The 19,668-nt window shown below is 38.7% G+C and overlaps 1 protein-coding gene across 1 annotated transcript in view; it reads right to left on the bottom strand.

The window, feature by feature from the left end:
- The window catches only part of LOC117217280, a 158,686-nt gene that overhangs the window by 81,293 nt on the left and 57,725 nt on the right, over nt 1-19,668 (bottom strand). Inside the window, exon 3 of the mRNA XM_033464783.1 lies at nt 16,572-16,686. Coding sequence (XP_033320674.1) covers nt 16,572-16,686 — 115 coding nt within the window. The remainder of the gene's footprint in view (nt 1-16,571; nt 16,687-19,668) is intronic.

The following is a 19,668-nucleotide window of genomic DNA, read 5'->3' as shown; positions in this document are numbered from 1 at the left end:
TCTGCGCCAGTACCATTTCCCAAATACTGTCACACGAAGATAAATATAATAAACGCTGTTACAGTTCCACTATAACGATTAAAAAGTTTTAGCAACGATATTTAATCGACAAAATTGCCATTGCAATACTTAGCTAGAACAAAGGGAAAGTACCCCGTCTACTTGCAATTTAATCGCTATTTCTTTGTAACCTGATACCATTATCGATGAAAAGTTTTATAGAAAGTACGTTATCAACTTTCACTTTTAAAGTGATAATTTCGAATGGAAAGTATTCAAAAGAACGTCCAAATTCTATAACAAAATCGAATCATTTCGTATGATAAATTTTTTGCAGCAAGAAACGCAGAGATTATTTCTCACTTTTGTCCAGAAATTGAACGGTGAAGGATTTTATGTATGGGACGTACCGATCTAAGAGCGTTGTCCCTTTTCGACTTCACGTCATAATTTCCTGCTGTTGATGATTATATTATTGTTATAAATCACGTAAAAGTGAGGAAAATCAGGATGACGGGGTTGACAAGGGTGATTTTGGTAGGCACGCGAAAGGACTGCAAGAGATGAGGGCATGTTAAATCGTGTATCACTAATGTTGAATAAATGTAGTGTAAGCAGAACAAGAGCGACACAACGAACGTCAACTTGTCTCGATGGCTGGAATTACTTGGTTGCGAGATATCGTCATTAATCTTGATCAACCGATAGCCTGTACTGGTCTCTGTGCACCAGTTCGACATTGACAGAAAACTTTGTTCATAAATCTATGTCCCGTACTCCATCAAATATTTTTACTGTGCCTTTATTACAGCTACTCGATGAACGTATTTAAACGAAGAACGTGTCATTGTTAAAGAATAAGAGATCGAGAACATTGTGGAACATGTCTGATTTCCAATCAATAAGAATGAATGAAGAAATATTTTATTTAAAAATGAGTAATTGAGCAGTTTTTAAACAAGAGATATGTATGAGAAGAAGATTATAGAAAAATAGGAATTGTTGAAGCTGAGCGATTGATGATTAGGCTGCGAACGTTTATGTTTTTAAAAGAAACTCAATGATGTAAAAATATTTAAAAGATCCAAAGTACTTGTAATTTAATATTCGTTATGATATCTAGCGAGTAAAACAAATCTCAGCGTAGATTCCATTTCTCTAACTGTGTTCATAAAAATATAAAATTGTATAAACACCCGCAGTTTAATGATTATAATTAAATATAGTTTCGAATAGTTTATAGGAAGAATCATTTTCTAGTTTACTAGGTAAAGAGAAGGGGAAACGCACGAAGAGCAAATGTTCCTCGGTGGCTGTCTGACCGAAGTTGGAAGTTTCTACTTATACCCGCTGGAGGACTGTTTCAGCTAAAAACAAATACGTGTGGGGAATAGTGAAGTGCGAATAAGTTAATCTTCCTGTTAACTTTCCCTATTTATTACAACATTACAACATTTTGATGGAACAAGCTATTCGGTTTATGTTAACCATCTTGTTATAAACTTTTCAAACTTGTATTTCTTTGTGCATAATACTCTGATTACTTCAACACGTGAATAAACTGTTTCGTGTAGAAATGCGGTAAATGAGAATAGTTATGGTTATCACAGTTTTTGGCGTCTGTGATAACCTGGTGAATCGATAACTCGTCACGTGAGGCAATTACCGGGGAAACCTTTCGACACTCCACAGTTGTCAGCTGCAATTTCAACCCTGCCCTACGCTTCCCTATAGGTAGCTTTCTCTGGCTAGTGGTTGGATAAACTTTATCAAAGCCATGCACAACTCTGACATCACCTATTCGAACGTAACCTTTGATAGAAACGTCAACCAAATTCTAAACTGTTCTAAACGACATGCAACTTTTGAACGACCGTTGGAGAACTATCGATTTCTCGATCAGCCAAGGGAAAGGTAATATTACGAATATTTTCTTTGGATACTTGATAAAACAGGACAGAATTTCTTATTAAATTACTCAGATTTCATAAAGGTTAACATGGCCAAATTTTCTTGGTTAGAATATACAGGATTATCCACTTAATTCGGAATCCGTGCTCGCGAGAACATTGAGAATAACAACAGTGTAACACGTACCTCTACTACTACAATCAAATGTTGCGAGCTATCTAATACTAAGCTGTCGAATACTGCTGTTACATCTGTCGCTCAGAGACACGTTCGGTTTCTTATGAGTGTAACATAGAGAACTTCGTTTATGGACTAGTCAGACACTGCACTACGAGGGTTAAATTCACTTCTACCTTTTAAACTGATTATGGCTTAATATAACTTCTGTAAAATGTCCTGTTGTCTTAAGATCCCAATTGCTTTCCATGTTCCTTATTCTTACATTCGATAGCAGAGCGATCCAAAATTTCGTAATAACGGTTAATTCGTAGAAAGCGAGCATTAACAAATTTTAAAAATAGAAATTATCGAACGAAATAGAAAAGGAGGCTCGATGTTTGTAAGAATACGAATAATTTCATTGTAATCCGTTAATAACGGCGGCGATCAAATGCGATTTTAAATAAACAAAAATTACATTGTAATTATATTTTAAATAAGCATAATCCAAGATGTAAGTTATAAAAAAATGTGGGAAGAAAATCTGGCGCGTTTGTTTGCTTCGAAGCTTAGGGACATGAAAATTCGTTGCACTCAGCAAAAATGTGTAACTCGTTTTCTCATTGATCGTCTTTTCCTTATTGTGACATCAAATGTGAAGTTCTTCGGTGACAATCACACCATTCTGTTTTCTCACCATTGTACTTCTAGCAACAGCTTAGAAATCGTTCGCAATATTTGATTGTAGTAGTAAGAGTATATGCTACATTGTGCAGTTCTCAATGTTCTCGCAAGCGTGGGTTCCGTGTTAAGCGGATAACCCCGTATATTAATCCTTCAATGTACATGACACTTGTGAAACTTGTATCCACATAGGAGATAGCTATGAGAATCTGTTGTGCTAAGAAGAATTTCTAGCGAAGTAAACGACATGTTTAGTTCCCCAAATGTATCGGTGAAATGTTCGAAGTGCTTGTTCCCAGGATCATTTCGCAGTTCGTAAAATGCCGTAAACGACAGAAACGTTCGACTGGCAATTTATAGCAGTTCCAAGTGTTCTAAACGACAATCACATTAGTATACTGCGGTTGATTTTCCGACCTACTGGATTTCTGAGATCTGACAGTTAAACGAGATGTTCGAGTCCAGCTCGTGGCTAAGTTTTCAAGACGGAAGTTCGTCAGATCTAATTGAACTCGAAAATCAAAGTTCGTTTAATGCTTATACTTCGCTAAAGTCTTTTCTTCGAATCCAAATGTTAAGTGAAGGAAAAATCCTCAGAGCGTTATAGAAGGATTATTGCAGAAAAATTCAATTTAAGTATAAAATTTCTTATACTTCGATAGAATTAGTATCTATATTACGCGGATTATATCTTGTTAATTCTGAATAATTAAATCGTTCCAGTTTCACGAGAAAACCCAACACGTCTGTACAGTTCCGCTTATAGATGAACTGGCAATTAAGTAATAACCTTTCCAGTAAGTAGATTTCCACATTGAACCAATGAAAACAAAGAGCCACTGGAACCCTTCGTATATAATGAAGGAAAATGGCTAGAGAAGTAAGATCTGCATATGATAAAGACTGTATCGATTAACTAGATTATAACGCGTCGAATTTCCTCCATTACTTAACGTTGTTTCTGCTAAGTACCCGATCATCGAGTAAAATCCAATTTGATCGTTGAAAGAATCGATAAATTATTTATCTTCTCCCTCTTTTTGTTAGCTTTCTCGCGGAATAGTTTCCTTGAGAAGCTTTTCATTTTCAAATTCTTTAATACCTGAATTACAAGTTGGATCGTAAATTAAATTAATATAACATCGACAAAGGTTTCTTCCGAATACTAGTTCGTGACTAATTGTATAAATTTTGTTCAAATTGAAATATTGTTATCACAAATCAACCAAAGCGTCTGGACACTTGTGAATGTATTTTCGAACTATTCCTCGCTGAAGAGAGTGGAATAAGTTACTTGCAGAAAAGATACATGGAAAGCGGCTCTTGCCAAGGAGAAATTTGGTCCACGGGACGACATGGAACTCTGTAGGACTCTCCGCCCAATAACTGAGTTATCACCATGCTGCTGGACGATACACGAATAGGGCGGTTGCGCGTATACAGTCGGCTACACGTCATATGGTGGATCCCTTTGTATCAGCCCATTCAGGAGAACATCGGCAATACCAGCGTCGCGTACATTCTCTGAGCGTACAACGAGCTGGCTTGCGCGTAATTCGTGATGCCTCGGTGGTGTGCGTCAAAACGTGAGCCCTAACGATGCGGAACGTTGGAATAAACCATGTCTCTGCGTCTGGCAGTTCGTCCCCTCTTCCATTTCTCTCTCCTTTTGTTTTATCTGCTATTCCACCCTTCGAAACAACCACCGTCTCTCGCTACGTACCTTTTCGTTTCCTCGTACTTTTTCTTTCATTCCGTTGATAACTTTTATTCCATTCTGGAAATGTGAATAGTAGGATGACAGTGGAACAAAAGACATATTCAGCACGGTTTTTCCCTAACCCATAGATGCAGATGAATAATTTCTAATACAACGTCTGAAACATTTCGCTGCATTTGGTAAGAGCGCGTATTATACGCGTGGGAGTACGCGTGATTAAGAAACGAGAATCATGCGGAATTTCAGAGGAACAGAAAGTTTAGAGAATTGAGTCTTGAAAGCTACATATCCGAATCCTAGAGCCAGAATGTTTTAAATCATACTTTTCAAACTCCAGAGGAAAGCGAATTAAAGTTACGTAAACTTTATAACGAGACCTAATATCGTTACTACTATCAAGTATATTAAAAACTAAACGACTTCGACCGAAAAAATTTTAACCGTCGGGAAGAGTGGAAAACTTGAAAAGGAAAACATGTAAAATACCATGTTTTTAAAAAAGTGGATTTCTGTGATCCAAACATGTATTTTAGAATTAAATTGCTATTTCATTATTTCTGTTTTATATTAAATGAACAGAAAGCTTCTCCTGTTTGTCAAGAATCGGAATATTTTCTATGTTCTACTCCTAACTCCTTATAACTCAATTGCAGAAAAAGTCATTATCGACGGTTTCTCGTGGCCAAGAAGCGATCAGGTTGAGTTCCATTTTCCGTGGAATTGGGTTAAGCTGGAACGAGTAGTCGAGAATCGCTCTTCCCGAAACATGCCAATGGCCCAGTCGGAGACACGAGTGCTGTAGTTTGTTTCTACGGTTCTGTAGGATTTGTCGTTTTTCGTTTCGAGGAGTTTCAAGTTGACTGACGTTGGTCGAGAGATGGCAACCTCTTTTTATTACTCAAGTACCAACGAGACAAGTTAGGGACCCATGGAACTTCTTCTGGTAGAATTTCCTTGCTAGAAGTTGAAGATGTATTGCTAGCTTTAGCTTCTAGCTTTCGATAGATTCTCCTATTCTCTACTTTTTTTTTAATTGAAACGTCACTGCTTCGATTGGAAATTATTGCTAGTCGGTGCGAAATCGTAATTATTTAAGGTGAATCGCGCTTGGAGGATAATAGAGAACGACAAAAGTTTTCCAATTTCCATTAAAGCTGCAGGTAAAATCTTCCAACGAGACATTTAAAGTATCGCAACAACCGAGATTCGTCGATGAACCAACTTCCTTCCTGAATGTTCTCTGGATGCAGAAAAGTTCGCGGCGATACTAACTGCTATACAATCTCACATCGATTTCTGCCTGTAAGAAGAACCACTCTGATACGAAGAACTCGGAGGAAAAATGGTGCCGCGATTTTACACGGTGGATTCTTATTTGACCAAAACCGTAAATAAATATATGCATATCCGAGAACACACGTTTCTTTTCAAATGTCTAATGTGAAATAGTAATATTAACATATGCAGGTACCCAGCTTAAATTTTCCCCTGTCCACCACTCTGCCTTATTTCTAAAACGAAATAAAACTCGCTCTGAGCCCCTCATGTATTATTCCCGCACTCTTATTCTAGCAAATTTCGCAATAAAAAACTGTAAAAAGAGCAACGAAATATATTCCGTGCAAACAACATCTGTCAAGATATCGACAAAACGGTCATCATAACGTTTCAGTATACTCCAGGCATATATTGATGAATCAAACATCATCAAACATCGACGTGCCCAAAATCGCGGTTGGTACCGCGTGTTCGTAGCTTTATCGTCGTTCAATTTAGGGGGATGTTTACCATGGAGCGGTTGGCTCGATCAGTTGTCTTCTTGCAAATTGCAAATTGGGTTTTTGCAAATTTTATATCGAGAGCTACGCCACGAACGAATTACTGACTGGCCGCAAAGAAACGGGACAACGGAGAATATTCTGCCTGATCTAATTTCGAAGGGAGCCACTTAATTTAAATGTCTGTCCTGCCGTGCACCTCCACTGCTGTTTCTCCCTTGCCCTTTATCGTTCCTTCGAGGACGGAATTAATTGCTTCTTAAAGAACTGGAATTATGTTTTCAGGAGCCATGCCTTGCTCTTGTGAAATTGTCCCTTTCCCTCGACACCATCCCCTTTTGTTTTAGATGCGGAGAACACTGGCTTCCTATTTTGCGCAAAACGAACGTCAAATAAGCCTACTGAAGCCCGTTCTCTGTGAAGAATAATTAGCTGTAAATAGCATCGCTATTAAATAAATGCGAGTGGTACTATTGACAAAACATCTGCTTCTTCATTCGGAACGGAACTATATAGAGGAGAAATAAAATTCGCCAGAAGAGATACGCTTATATTGTGGAAGTAAAAACAGCCTTTACGATTCGTGCAAGCCATTACGAAATATTACTTTCAATGTGATGTCCGTAAAATAGAATTTCGGTTAAACTTAGATACGTAAATTCAGAATTCGCGTGATAATAAATGACACAATATGTAAAATAAAACTTTTCGAATTTCTATCTCGATTACTAGAAATTTGTGGCTTTGTATTTTATTACGATTAAAATCACCAATTACTAACTTTAATAACTGTTAATAACATCCTTTTCATTTTTACCTTCATCGCTTCGCGAAGACCATTTCGTCCATCTGGTCTTTGATTAAATTCCTTCACCTATTAGCGAGAATATCGTGGCCATTCATCAGTCGCGTTTTCCGCGATCATCGAGGGAGGAAAAGCAGCAAGGAAACAGTGGTTGAACGCTTCGAGGTTGAAATGTATTCCCTGTTGAAAGGGCGAAAGCTATTCGGAAAGAATCGAGGAAGGGATCAGAGACGCGCGAAAAGTGTGACTAAAAACGGGAGTTTCGCATGGGAATTGCAAATGCAATCACTGGAATAAAAATTGGCTGTCATCTGATGTGAAACGAAAAGGGGCAAGGTGGAGGCGAGCACGGGCATGAACAGAGTCGGTGGAAACAGTGGGAGAACTAGAAGGAGACAGAGGGGAAAAAATGTACGTAACCGTTAGATGAATTGGTCGGAAATCGATTTCGGCTAGCGTGACGCTTCGACTGGATTGCAAATACGAAATTGCATATGTGTATCGCGTGAACGAAGTTTATCGGATTCCTGCCCGACCAACATTTCATTCCTTTCGTAATTCACGTTGAGCGAATACTTTGAATGAAATCGGCGCGAAATTTATTCGAATAAGTGTTGCTTGAAATTATTTTGTCAGAGGAAGTCTTGCAAATTATAGAAGATTATGACAAGTAATTTACGAAATATAAATAATGGGACATTGAGTAATTAAGAAATAATGGAACATTGAGTGGAACTAAAACGGGTAAGAAAAATACATGAATTTAGGTATTGAAAAGTCTTCCCACAAATAATACGATGTTGTTCCTGCATTATTTAGACCAATAGTATCTAACCACACTAACCACAGATGGAAAGGGGTGAATGAGAACTTGGTGCGAATGTTTATAACGAGTGATTGAATTTTGAGTGTGGCATCTAGTTCGACCTAAATTCAGGGTGGACGTGATCGAATGTGTCCTGGGAATATCTGCGTAATTTGTCTGGAATGGGTGAAAGAGAGTATAAAATAGAGGAAGGGGGAATGTACGAGTGTTAGTAAGTGCTGTGTGGAAGGTACGTGCGTGAGTAGTCGAATAGAATCGAGGCCAAATTCCCTGACTGAAATACCCAAATTGTCTATTTTCTGTGATAAAGTGAAAGGGGATTTGTTATCACCGGGAGCTTGTAAAATTTGATCAGTAATATTAGTTTAACTATTGTATTATATATAATTTTAAAATTATTTTTTCAACCAATTTCAACAAACATTTTCCACGCATTCGCCTAACATCGAGATACACCTTTTGGGCTAGTGTCGAACCAAACAACCCTTTATTTAACTTGGAATCCTAGAATTCCCCGTGTGTGGTTACGTTTCTGGTATCCAGGCGAAACAAATGTAGAGGAAATGGATCGTAGAAACAGAACGATGGCCCGCAGGATTCGAAGCTAGCCGAAATCCGACGTCTGATAAATTGTTCTGGCGGAAGAGAGAGCTACGAGCACACTTACATCGTGGAGTCTTGCACGTGCGAGACACACGCGGCCGATTTTTTTCTCCCGTGCTCCACGCCGATGAATCTTCCGAGTTTCCTCGAAAACCGATAAGGTCCCGACTGCGCCAGCGAAAATGAGTACGTTAAAGCACCGGGCGTACCAGCCAGCCTCGCCCCGATAAATTTCGGGAAAATCTTATCTTCCGAGGCATGGACGATGCGGCGAACGAGCGACTTGTAAAATAGATGAACAGTGAGATCTCTCGCGTGTATGCTTACGTTCAATAAACTTCGGCGAACTTCGTCGAACCGAGAGATCCGTAATAAAGAATCGTTGAATCGAAAAAATCGTTGTTCGAAAGTTGTTAAGTGGAAATTTCACGGCGTATAGAATGCAAGGCAACGGTATATAGCGTAAAAAGATGTTCCCACGTGAAAAGATTCGAGAAGATGATTTTAAAACGGTACAAAATTCGAGAGGAATATTTGAAGAGGAATATCGTTATCGAGGATTAAACGTGATTATGTGAAATCGATTACGAATTTGTTGACTGATTTACAACAAACTTTTATGAACGCTGTTTCGTCGTAAACGAAAAGAATTATATTTCGATAAACAGAAGTAAATTCTACTTCGATAAATTAAATATGGTAATTGACAGACAATAAAATTACAATTACCAAAACTCGATAGATTTACTCAAGCAACTAATCAAATAAATCGACGTAAGAGCTATATCGGAGCTAACTCTCTGTCGATTGTATATCCACTAGCCGTAAAGCCATAATTGCGTGTTAGACATTACGATCTCCTAACTTTACGATCGCACTTCAGTGGTTGTAAACGAATCGTTGTAAAATTTTTCAGCCTGGAAATATCGTTCCTGACGAAGTTTACAGCTGGAAGATCACACGCTTTCGAATGGTTGTCTTAAACGTCTGACTTACAGCGTCCTATTTTACTCACACTACAACGAGTTTGCGAGTTCAGTCGTAAACTATTTACAAACTTAAAACTCTAAGATATTACATACGTAAAAAAAATTGATATCAGCGTTATTTAAAAAATTCCTAAATTAATTTCATTCGTCGTAGAATCAAATCACAAGTTTTCTGATGTTTCAATGCAGAATTGTCGTAATTCAGTTTGTTTAAGAATTGACTTCTCATCTCTGGTAAGAGGAGAAATATGCCGAAGAGTCTCATATTTTATGCGATCCAATCATTTTTCACAGGGTGATGCGAGTCAAGTGCATCGGTTTAAACGTTCTTGACTGTTTGCATTTTAATATCGCATCCGAAGAGATGCATCGCATCAGTGCAACAGGTGACACGATTCAAAATTGTCAACATTTCGTTTGACGATAAAATCGGATCGAGGTTCACACGTAACGCCTTCTGCTACAAGGATCTCAGACAATTTCTCAAACCCTTGCGCAACAATCAGTCGCGTTCCAACACTGACACGCGTCACCGTAATGCATTTGCATATCGCGCTGACGTACGAATAACGTTTCTTTCTGGTGCGAGGGATTCAAGAGGAACTGTGCTTTGTAGATATCGATACACGAACTTTACAACTATTCTGAAATACCAAATCACGAAGCTTTCTTTGCAGAATCACGCTACTATTTTAAAGTTTACAGTGAAGTATGCGTTTGGAAAATGTGAAAAATATTCTAGCGAAGAATATTCAATTCAATACACGATGAGAAGATCAACAGAATTAAAACATTTAAATAAACGTATAAAGTCACGGAACTACTACGGACCGTAAGATGAATACTTAAAGGAAAACAAAGAGACATTTTTGTAAAACTTTGAAACGCGCGTACCTACTTATTTGTACATGTAGGTCGTGTAGAGTGGTTAAAAGGAGAGAGGAAAAACAGGGTGAAAGTGGGGAGTTCTGTGAAAGGGTAAATGAAACTGACTCTGAAATATATGCCTTCTCCATTACGAAAACGTATACTCTGACAAGGAACCTAGCTTTAACTCTTCAACGATTTGTAATCGTGTTAGAAGCATTTAAGGTCAAACGTTCATCTGTACGTTGTAGTCGGAAGACAAGAGGCCATTCTCATTCGATGTTTCTTTTCTTTTAATTGTTCTATATCCTTCTATGATTTCGGAAATTTATTCAGTGGCAATGCGATCGAGATGGCGAAAAAGATGCTTTCCGGTCCTGTAACTTACATAAAATTAAATAAATAATACTTTAAAGGTAAGTACGCGGTATACTTTCAGAACCGATTTTCTGAAGAGTGAAGTCTTCACTGAAAACACGTTATTTTCTATTTTCAACTCATTTTTTCGTGCAGATGAAATAAGTTCGAAAGATACGTGGTATAAAAAAAGTTGCTTCTATTTGTTCAAATAAATAAATGTCAAAAACATGATACATCCTAAATTCACATTGCACCATATTATACCTCGCGCAACTTTCACGGGAGGATTTATAAAAATTTCCATCTCGACGTAATATTTTCAGCGGGGTTTTTGGTAAATTAAATATTTTTCTGCTGTAACATACAGGTCTTTCCCGTCTATGTGAAAGGATTTTCGGTGGGTGCAGGCCTGCGATGAATTATTGACGGGTCTGCGGTCGACTTCGTCTCGTTGGAAAAGTAATTTATAGCCCGACACAAACCCTTAGCGAGGCTTGTAATAACAAGCGCCGCGACGATCGAATATTCTTGTGTAAAATGTCATCGACAGTAGAAAAATATCACGAATCTCCGACAACAAATCGCAGCCGGTCAATTACGTTGTGGGGGGGGGGGGGATCTTTGAGCGGGAGAAAGCGCGTGGAATAAGTGTCGGTTCAAGAAAGGAAAACGTCAACGTGGAAATTTTCCTTCGCGTTTTTCAGATGTCTCCGAGCAAAGTGGAAATATATGAAATATGCGTACTTTACATTATTTATAAGATATTTAAAAAATGTGTCGAATAATATTTTTGACCAAAAATGTTAGAATCACGTATCTCATATTTTAATGAACAATTTGTATCTTAATAAAATTTGCGAAGAAAATTGTAAAAGAAAAAGATCGGTCGGTCCTCTATAATATCCAATATGAAGATTATTCGATGCATTAAAAATAAAAAAAGAAACGACTATTGTTGCATTCTGCAGGGAAGAAAGATTATAAGAGCGAACAGTAAAGAAATAATGATCGATCAGAATGCTATTCTTCTTATAAAAGACCCAAACACCAATAAAGTTTGTTAAAATATGGAAGGAAGCTCCAATGCGGGACGTAAACAGCCGCTATTAACTTTCCTCGATAATTGAGATCATATTCCATCGTAAGAATAGGAATTTAAAAAATAGAAAGAAATAACTAAAGATTTGTAAAGTTCATAGTCATTCAAGAATCGTTTTTCTACCTTTTTTTATAACAATCATTACTCAATTCCTATATATCCACTTTCATCATTCTCCAATAATATTCAACCTTTATCTATCGATATTAATTCTACAATTCTATCTTTCTTTTTTTCTCTCCTCTCCAGATAGCTGACACTCAATCAGAAGACTGTACCATTGATATCATCGACGAGCTACCATTCACCATGAATTCCAGATAGATTCAGGGAGCTTCTGCTCTGTTAAATCCGTTCAGATTTTCATCGAGCGGGCGCCACGTCCGAAAAGAAATATTCTCGGCAAGAAAAGTATCTTCAGTTTGGTCGAGGTAATATCCGGTGTTCCCTCGATCCAGAATTTCCGAAGTTGCAGGAAAAAAGGCGCAGCCTGGGCGCAAGGAGAACAAGTCACCTTGTTCCAGGGTTTCGTGCACAATAGCCGTTTCAGGGGCGAGACTATCCGAAGGTTGAAATAACGGCTAGTGCGATTTCCAATCTCTGTAGCCGAAAATCGTGCTTGATCCCTGTGCGGGCAAAGAAGTGTAGAGCTCATAGAGCCTCGAAAACTTTTCGGCTTTCGAACGCGATAAGGGAAAAAAGGAGTCGGGGGTGACCCACTTGGATTACAGGCAAAATACGCCACAACGAAATCCTTTCATCCCTTAATACCGATTTCCCTCGCCGACTGACTGGCGTGTCGTCTCACCTTGACACGACAGAGTGAACCGGTAACACGAATCTAAGATTTGATTTTTGTGATGCGAAGCTCCCGGAAGAATAAGAATGTCGAAGTACGACCGACCCTGACTGGATACTTAATACACTTAGGATAAGCGTTAAAGTTATTAAAGTTAGTGCTTTTTCATAGCTTCGTTAGAAGTCTACCTTCGTAAGAAGTTTATCTGAAATTGGCGAATTCTCAATGATTTATGAATGGCAACGTTTGATGTTTGATGCAAAAGTCGATGGAACTTCCGCAGCTTTTCGTAGGATTTTGTTAGAATTATTAAAGTTCAAAAGCTGAAAACTTGGACATAATAATCCATCCAAAGAAGCTTGTGGTTTAATTAACGTACGGTTTAATTAGTAAAAATTCATTCGAAATTGAGATAATCTCTCATGAAAACTAATACGACGGATGATTAATCAACTATTTTTTCTACATGTACATTTTCACAAATCTTCTATTTTCTCTCCAAGTAATACTGACAAATTTTCCAATTTAATCGACTACGCTCCCAAAGAATTTCTGAATTTTGGTATTTATTTGTTCAATAAGTCAAGCGATTAACTTCGACGCAGTTGATCGTTCTATCACCTCTGACTGGAATAACGTTTAATTACCCATATCGTACATTGAATTATACACAATTATCTCCCATTGAATTATCAACTGCACAATTTATTAAACGATTAATGTTGATTAAATAAACAAGTAAAACAACGGTACGTGTCCTTGCGATCTTAAAAGTTATACCGTCGGTAAGCGGAACGTAACCGCTGTTTTGCTTGCTGCTGCTTCTCTGGTTTTAACCTAACAAGAATAAACCTCCCTCGAGAGGATAAAGACACGGTGGTTCAGCTGCGCGGGCGAAGAAGTCGGAAAGTGAACACGATGAAGCAACGAGAGGAAACGAGAGAGAAAAAGGAGATAGTGGTGCAGAAATGCAGCAGAGAAATAGATTATGGCCTGCGGGCGAGAGAGGAACTCCGTTATTCCTCGAGGAAAAGAGATTACAAGATGTATCATCGCTGAGGCTTGCCAAGACTTTATGGAGCTGTAACCGTTACGATGATCGGGTTGTTAATGCCATGTAATAGCATCGATCCGGATAAACTTAACTCGATCATTTGGAAGGACATCAAACATTGGCAAAATCAGATTCTCGTTTTTGAATACTTCTCTTCTCATTAATTAAAAAAAAATAAAAATAAAAAAAATGATAGCAAACTGTTTCAACTCTTAATTTCCAAGTATACAGAAATTAGACTAGTCCGATGGTCTAATATAAATTGCAGCTGCAAAAAATTAAATTACAAGAGGAAGTTAAGCTTGAAAAAAGGTCAACGTAGGATTTAGGATAGATTACTAACTACACAACCTCTGTAAATGGGAACATATTTTATAAGAAGATTGTCCGTAGTCCTCTCTTTAAAAGAAAACTTAGAAATTCCAAATCCTCCTATTTCCTCGATGACTGACTACCATTTTTCTATCCACAATTACATTATCGAGAAACTTTCACATTCTACAAGCATCGGTCGCTGTCTGAAAATGAAAATTACTATTTGTTTCAGCTTCCACGAAAACTGAAACGCGTATATCTAATACTGTTTCGCAATTTTGTTTCGGCCAGCAGTGGTGCTTGACGTCCAACACGATCCGAGAAAATAGGATTTTCAGGAGGATTCCATTTTTGCTACGGGCGAACAACATAGAAGGACAATGTGCCGACGATTCAAAAAGCTGATTGTGTTTTCTGATAATGATTTACGATATGTAATATTCGGACTTCGTTCCGTTGGTTTTGCAACTCGGTTGGTCGAATGTTACCGAAATTGGTTCAACTGGTTCGCCCTGTTCCTTTCCCCGTGAATTTTTTTTACGGTGCCGTGTATCTTTTTAGTAACGTCTAAAGTAAATATCTACAGCAAATACTGGAGGTGGATTTTGGCAGACGTAATGGTAACACGGTCGATCCTTAAAAATCTAAATGAAAAAGCTGATACTCGAGATATTTATTTTCCTTTGCGTAAAATGTACAACTGCGTTTTTCATATACACCGTATTTCTTATGAGATGATTTGTAGGTCTTTTTTTACAAAAAAGTATCGATAGGATGGTAATGATGCTGAAAATATAGCGAGTATCGATTAAAAATTAAAGATATTTTATCTTTACGGAAACGGAGGATTCAACTTGACTCGAAAATTGAATTTTGAAATTTTTTGTTAAAAAAAGAGAGATTCGATGAAAAACAACTGCTCGCCTCAAACAAAAGGAATCTCAATTTCTGTTTCTCGATATATCCTAATTCAATTTTACCAAACCCAAGCTTATTCTATAGAGACGTACGAGTATTTTCCCAAACAATAAAAAAAAGACCCTCGGCCGAAAAAATCCCCCGGTCTCCCGTCTTACCCTATCGATTCTACTTACACCTTCCCCAAATCTAAAAAGACATCAAAAGAAACGGTTCAATCGTTCACGGTTGCGATGGAACGCCCGAAAAAGACCTCGAGGCCATCTTCCACCCTCGCGTAAACCATTAATCCCCTCCTCCTCGACATCAGATCCATTCAGCGTCGCAAACAAAAGGCGAAGTAAAGTTGGCAGCTGGTTTCATTGCCAGCAGAGAGTGACTTTTAATAACCGACTGGCTTCGCGACTCGGTTAAGACTTACTTAAATAGCCGAAGAAGGGAAAAGAAGCGCGAAAGGAGGAAGACGCGACCCCTCGGAGGTTGTTGCCAGTGCGTATCGAGAGAGCTGGTTGCTAGCCGTACAAGTGGAAACGAGAGGTTGCCGTGCTAGACAGAGACCCAGGAGCGAATCCTTTTGTTCTTGGCGGGCGTTTTGTTTCAGGATTACGAGCTTATGAAGTATTCGCGTTTATCTGCAGCAACTACACGACCAAGGGTAGAAACGAGCGACGACGAGGTTGCAGACGCAAACTAGAGCGAGACAACTAAAACCGGGGCTTGGATGTCTGTTAATCTGCGAGCGGTTCTGCTGATTTCGAATTAATTATCGCGTTAAACTGCTGTTCGCATTTAATTTCTATTCGTGCTGTTGCTAGCTCCGCCGTAAATAATCGTCCGGTACTCCGTTGATTTTTATCGCTTCCCCGCCGCTTTTTCTCTACGGTTCATCGCTCAAAATATTTCGGAAATTTCTAATTCTACGATGTAAGCGAATTTGTCAAGGCAAGAAATTTGGCGACGATGATTCAGTACTGATTGAGTTGTTGCGAACGCTGTTAACGAAATCGACGAAGATTTTTTGGCGAATCGAATATCCTAATATATTTACATAGATATCGATCGTATGAATTTATTTAATCTGTTGTAAATAATTACATTGTAATAATTACAATTTCCTGCTTTACTTTTGTTGAAATAGAGAGTATTTGAAAAAGAGAAGTCTACGCTGATAAATGATAATTTATTGGCTCGATTGAACTCAAATAATGCTTCAGCGTTGATTATATTAGCTTATTAAATACTAAATTAACGATACGCTTTGTAATTTGTCAGTAACGTAAGTGAATATTCCGACATTCAAATTTCGAATTTAATACTTACACTTAGTTCCGCTACGCTCTCATTCATCTCGTAATTGCAATTTTTTCTATATTACTATCTCTGATTTATTGCGGCAAGAAGAAAGCACTATTATTAGAATTCTGATACATGTATATAAAATGTAGGATGATTGTTTTCCAATAAATTTCATCCGCAAACAATCTTCTCTTTCAAAAAACATTTTCCATCATGCGTGCTCCGACGACATCGTTACTATTTAAAGAGAGTGTATATATAAATCGGTAAGAGCGAAAGGGTTGATTTAACGTCGATAAAAATGAAGCGTCGGCGTAAAAAGGTTTATAATAGGCCTGTTTATGATAACCTAATAACACATGCATGTCGCAGGTTAATCAACTCTTACCTCATTTTCGATACGACGGTAGGGGTGAACTCCAGTTGAGTGAATCCTAAATCCTGTGACAGTATATCCTCCAGGCTATTGTATTTTACATACGAACAGGGCGGTGTAGAAATAGCTGAAAGAATTATTCGGTTTTATTGAAAATCGATACACACAATCATTCATTTCAGGCTTTAAATTTAATTTTAAATTATCTACAATAAACATTCGAAGCGATATCGACGGAAGATAATTGAAATTTAATATTTGTCAGGATATAACTCAGTTCTATTGTACAACAATGGAAATTTCTTTCGATTTATTTCAAAATATTTTACATTTCGATCTTTTTCATCGCATTTTCCGCTGCAAACTTTCAATCTGGTTTTATCCGACGGGTTGCGACGATACGTTCAGAAACACGTAGCCTGTCTGCTAAGAAACCGGTGTTTATTTATTTATTTCTTCCGACATGCAATAATTTTTCCCGTACAGCTCGCGCCTCTGTTAATTTAATATTTAAATCATGCTCCGCGAAATTGAACATCATGCCGTTTTGGACTTGTGCCGGCTATGCCAGGCTCACTTTGTTCGGCCGTGGAACCGCGTGAAAGGCTGAAAGGGTGGCGCTCGAATAACGAGCCGACGGCGTTAAGGTCGAAAAATCAATAGGGTCGCGTACATTCCTCATAAATAAATATGAATATCGCGTATCCTAGCCCTGCGCGGACGAGTATCGAGCGTAAATTTATTATAACGACGGGTGCATGGCACCGCGTCGATCCTCGATTCGCCGTTAAACCGGAACCAGCGCGGATCGATTCGATTCTCGATAGCGGATCAATGCGGTACCGCGTTTGTATTTGCGTTTCGCGGGCTGCTGCGTTTTACGCTTTGATAAAAAGTGAAAGCAGCAACCGGGAAATTTAATTGGTGTTTTCGGAATTTAACGGTGATCGGCTGTTATAGAATTTTCTTTAATTCGGATATCGACGTCCTGTTGTTTTATCACGAGACATCGAAGGTAATCGTTCAAGCCGGTACGGTGTTTTATAACAAAATGTGTAATTCTATGGATTGAATGAGATAAAAGTCCCACGAGCATCAAGAAGACCGCGAACAGTACGATATTCACCTTGTAGAAATCTGAAATCTAGAAACAAGCGAGCGTATCAAAGGACGCAGAAAGAGAGGGAGGTTTCTTGCGCGAAGGCTCTTGTTCTTAAATTCCCGAAGGGAATAGGGATTCAAGCAACTGCAGCGCAAAGAGCTACTGACAAGGGAAGAAGATAGAATGCCGTGTTGTAAAAGAAGCGATGAAGGCTTTCTTCGTCTATGATAAATTTTCATCAAGGCACAATACTTCTTCCTTTCTTGAATAGTAAAATTAAACAATTTTTTCGCTTTTAATATATCTCCTACAATACCTTTCCTTTTTTTGAAATGTCTCTAATCCAAAGAGTTACTAAAGCCAGCGTCGTAAAGCGAGGTATAAATTTTCTCTTTATTAATGACATATACACAATACGCCTTCATCAAGGCGTAATCCTTTTTCCATTAATAATAAAAGAAGATTTTTGTTTCAAATTTGATTTGCTCTTTCCGATCCTTTACGTGACAAACAGAAAGGTAATGTCTCAGATTCCGATTCCAAAACGGTGTACTGCTAAATCCAGTACTACATAGAAACTACGAACAGTGGAAACCACTTCTACTTCAACAAATACCGACTGAAACAACAAGAAGTACGAGAAGAACGAAAACTTAACGGAATAATGCAGCTACACTGTAGTTGGTAGTTTCGCGTAGTGCTTAAGTTTCGCGTTGTTATTAAAGGATTAGTGTTACACATACATGTAATTCCAGAAAAGATGCTTATTATGACAGGGTAGAATAAATTCAGCATTCAGAAATGAATGTAAATTCCAACGGAGCGGAAGAAAGCTGCGAAGAGACAATAAGCAGCTGTATTTGCTTAAGCCGTCACACACGATAACGATGAAAAAAATATCAATCGACCAACCTGATTGAATGGCAGTTCACTGATCGTTCCAATCACTGTAATGAAACCACAAGAGAGCGCGGACAGGTACAAAACATAATACCAATCTGCAAAAAGGTTGGTCCATAAATTCCCGGAAAAGTGAATTATAACAGGCTCTCGCAGCCGGCGAACATAAATCCATCTCTACCAAACCATTATCTCAAATTGTTCGCCGCTTTTAAAAAAATTCCCTCGACGGGAGCGACTCGGCGTGGAGGCGAGGAAAGACGGTAAAAGAAGGGGGGCTGGGCGAAGAAAACGCAAACTTCCGAATCCCATGGGCATAGGGGATGGGGTCACGATTGTTGGCGCGCGCGCGCGTACACTCGCCCTCAAATGGGGGTGCAACTTCTAGTCGGCGAGTTTCGAAGGCGCCTCGAGCACCTTTGAGCTCCGGAGTTTATACTTACTGCAGACAGCTCGCTTTACAGCGGGAAATAGCTTTCTCAACCCCCTCCCCCGGCCTCTGGTTACCAGGTTCCGGGCCAAGGGTTGAGAGAATTTGTCGTGTTTTAAGCCGAGCTGAGGAAAAAACCGAGAGCAATTCGCGGCCCCGTAACGTTCGACGACTTCGGAAGAAATGAGGAAACGTCAGGTACCCTAAGGAACTTGACTCGCGCCAAGCGCGAAAGAACCTCATCGATTTTACAATCTCCGCGCCTCCTGCTCTCCTCCCTTCACAGGCTATTACCTCTTCCACGTCCCCACCTGATAACTCCATGTCCCGAAATTTCCTCCACTCTTTCCTCCTGTCGTGTCCTCTTTTTCTACTCCTGTCTCTCCTTTCTATCTCACGCTTGTCCCGCCTTCTTCTTTTTCCAACCATCACCCATCCTCATCCTTCCTCTGTCGCTCTATCTACCTTGGACGCTTTTTTTCAGGCGGTATTATGTTCTGCTGATTCGCAGTTAATGAGGCGAGATCAGACCCATGAGGCTATCCTGTATAAATCGAGGGTGCTTGCAAATTATGAAAAAAAATTCCTCTCTCTTCATAGGTGCATGGAAAATTCTGACAACAGAGGTACGTTTCGTAACAAGAGATCGAAGCGAGCACCGTGATATTATCTTATGG

This window comes from Bombus bifarius, unplaced genomic scaffold, assembly GCF_011952205.1.
Source record: "Bombus bifarius isolate JDL3187 unplaced genomic scaffold, Bbif_JDL3187 scf7180000007975, whole genome shotgun sequence".
NCBI classification, from domain to species: Eukaryota; Metazoa; Arthropoda; class Insecta; order Hymenoptera; family Apidae; genus Bombus; species Bombus bifarius.
The sequence above is the reverse complement of the archived record's forward strand: the minus strand, read 5'-3'. Positions and strand labels throughout refer to the sequence as shown.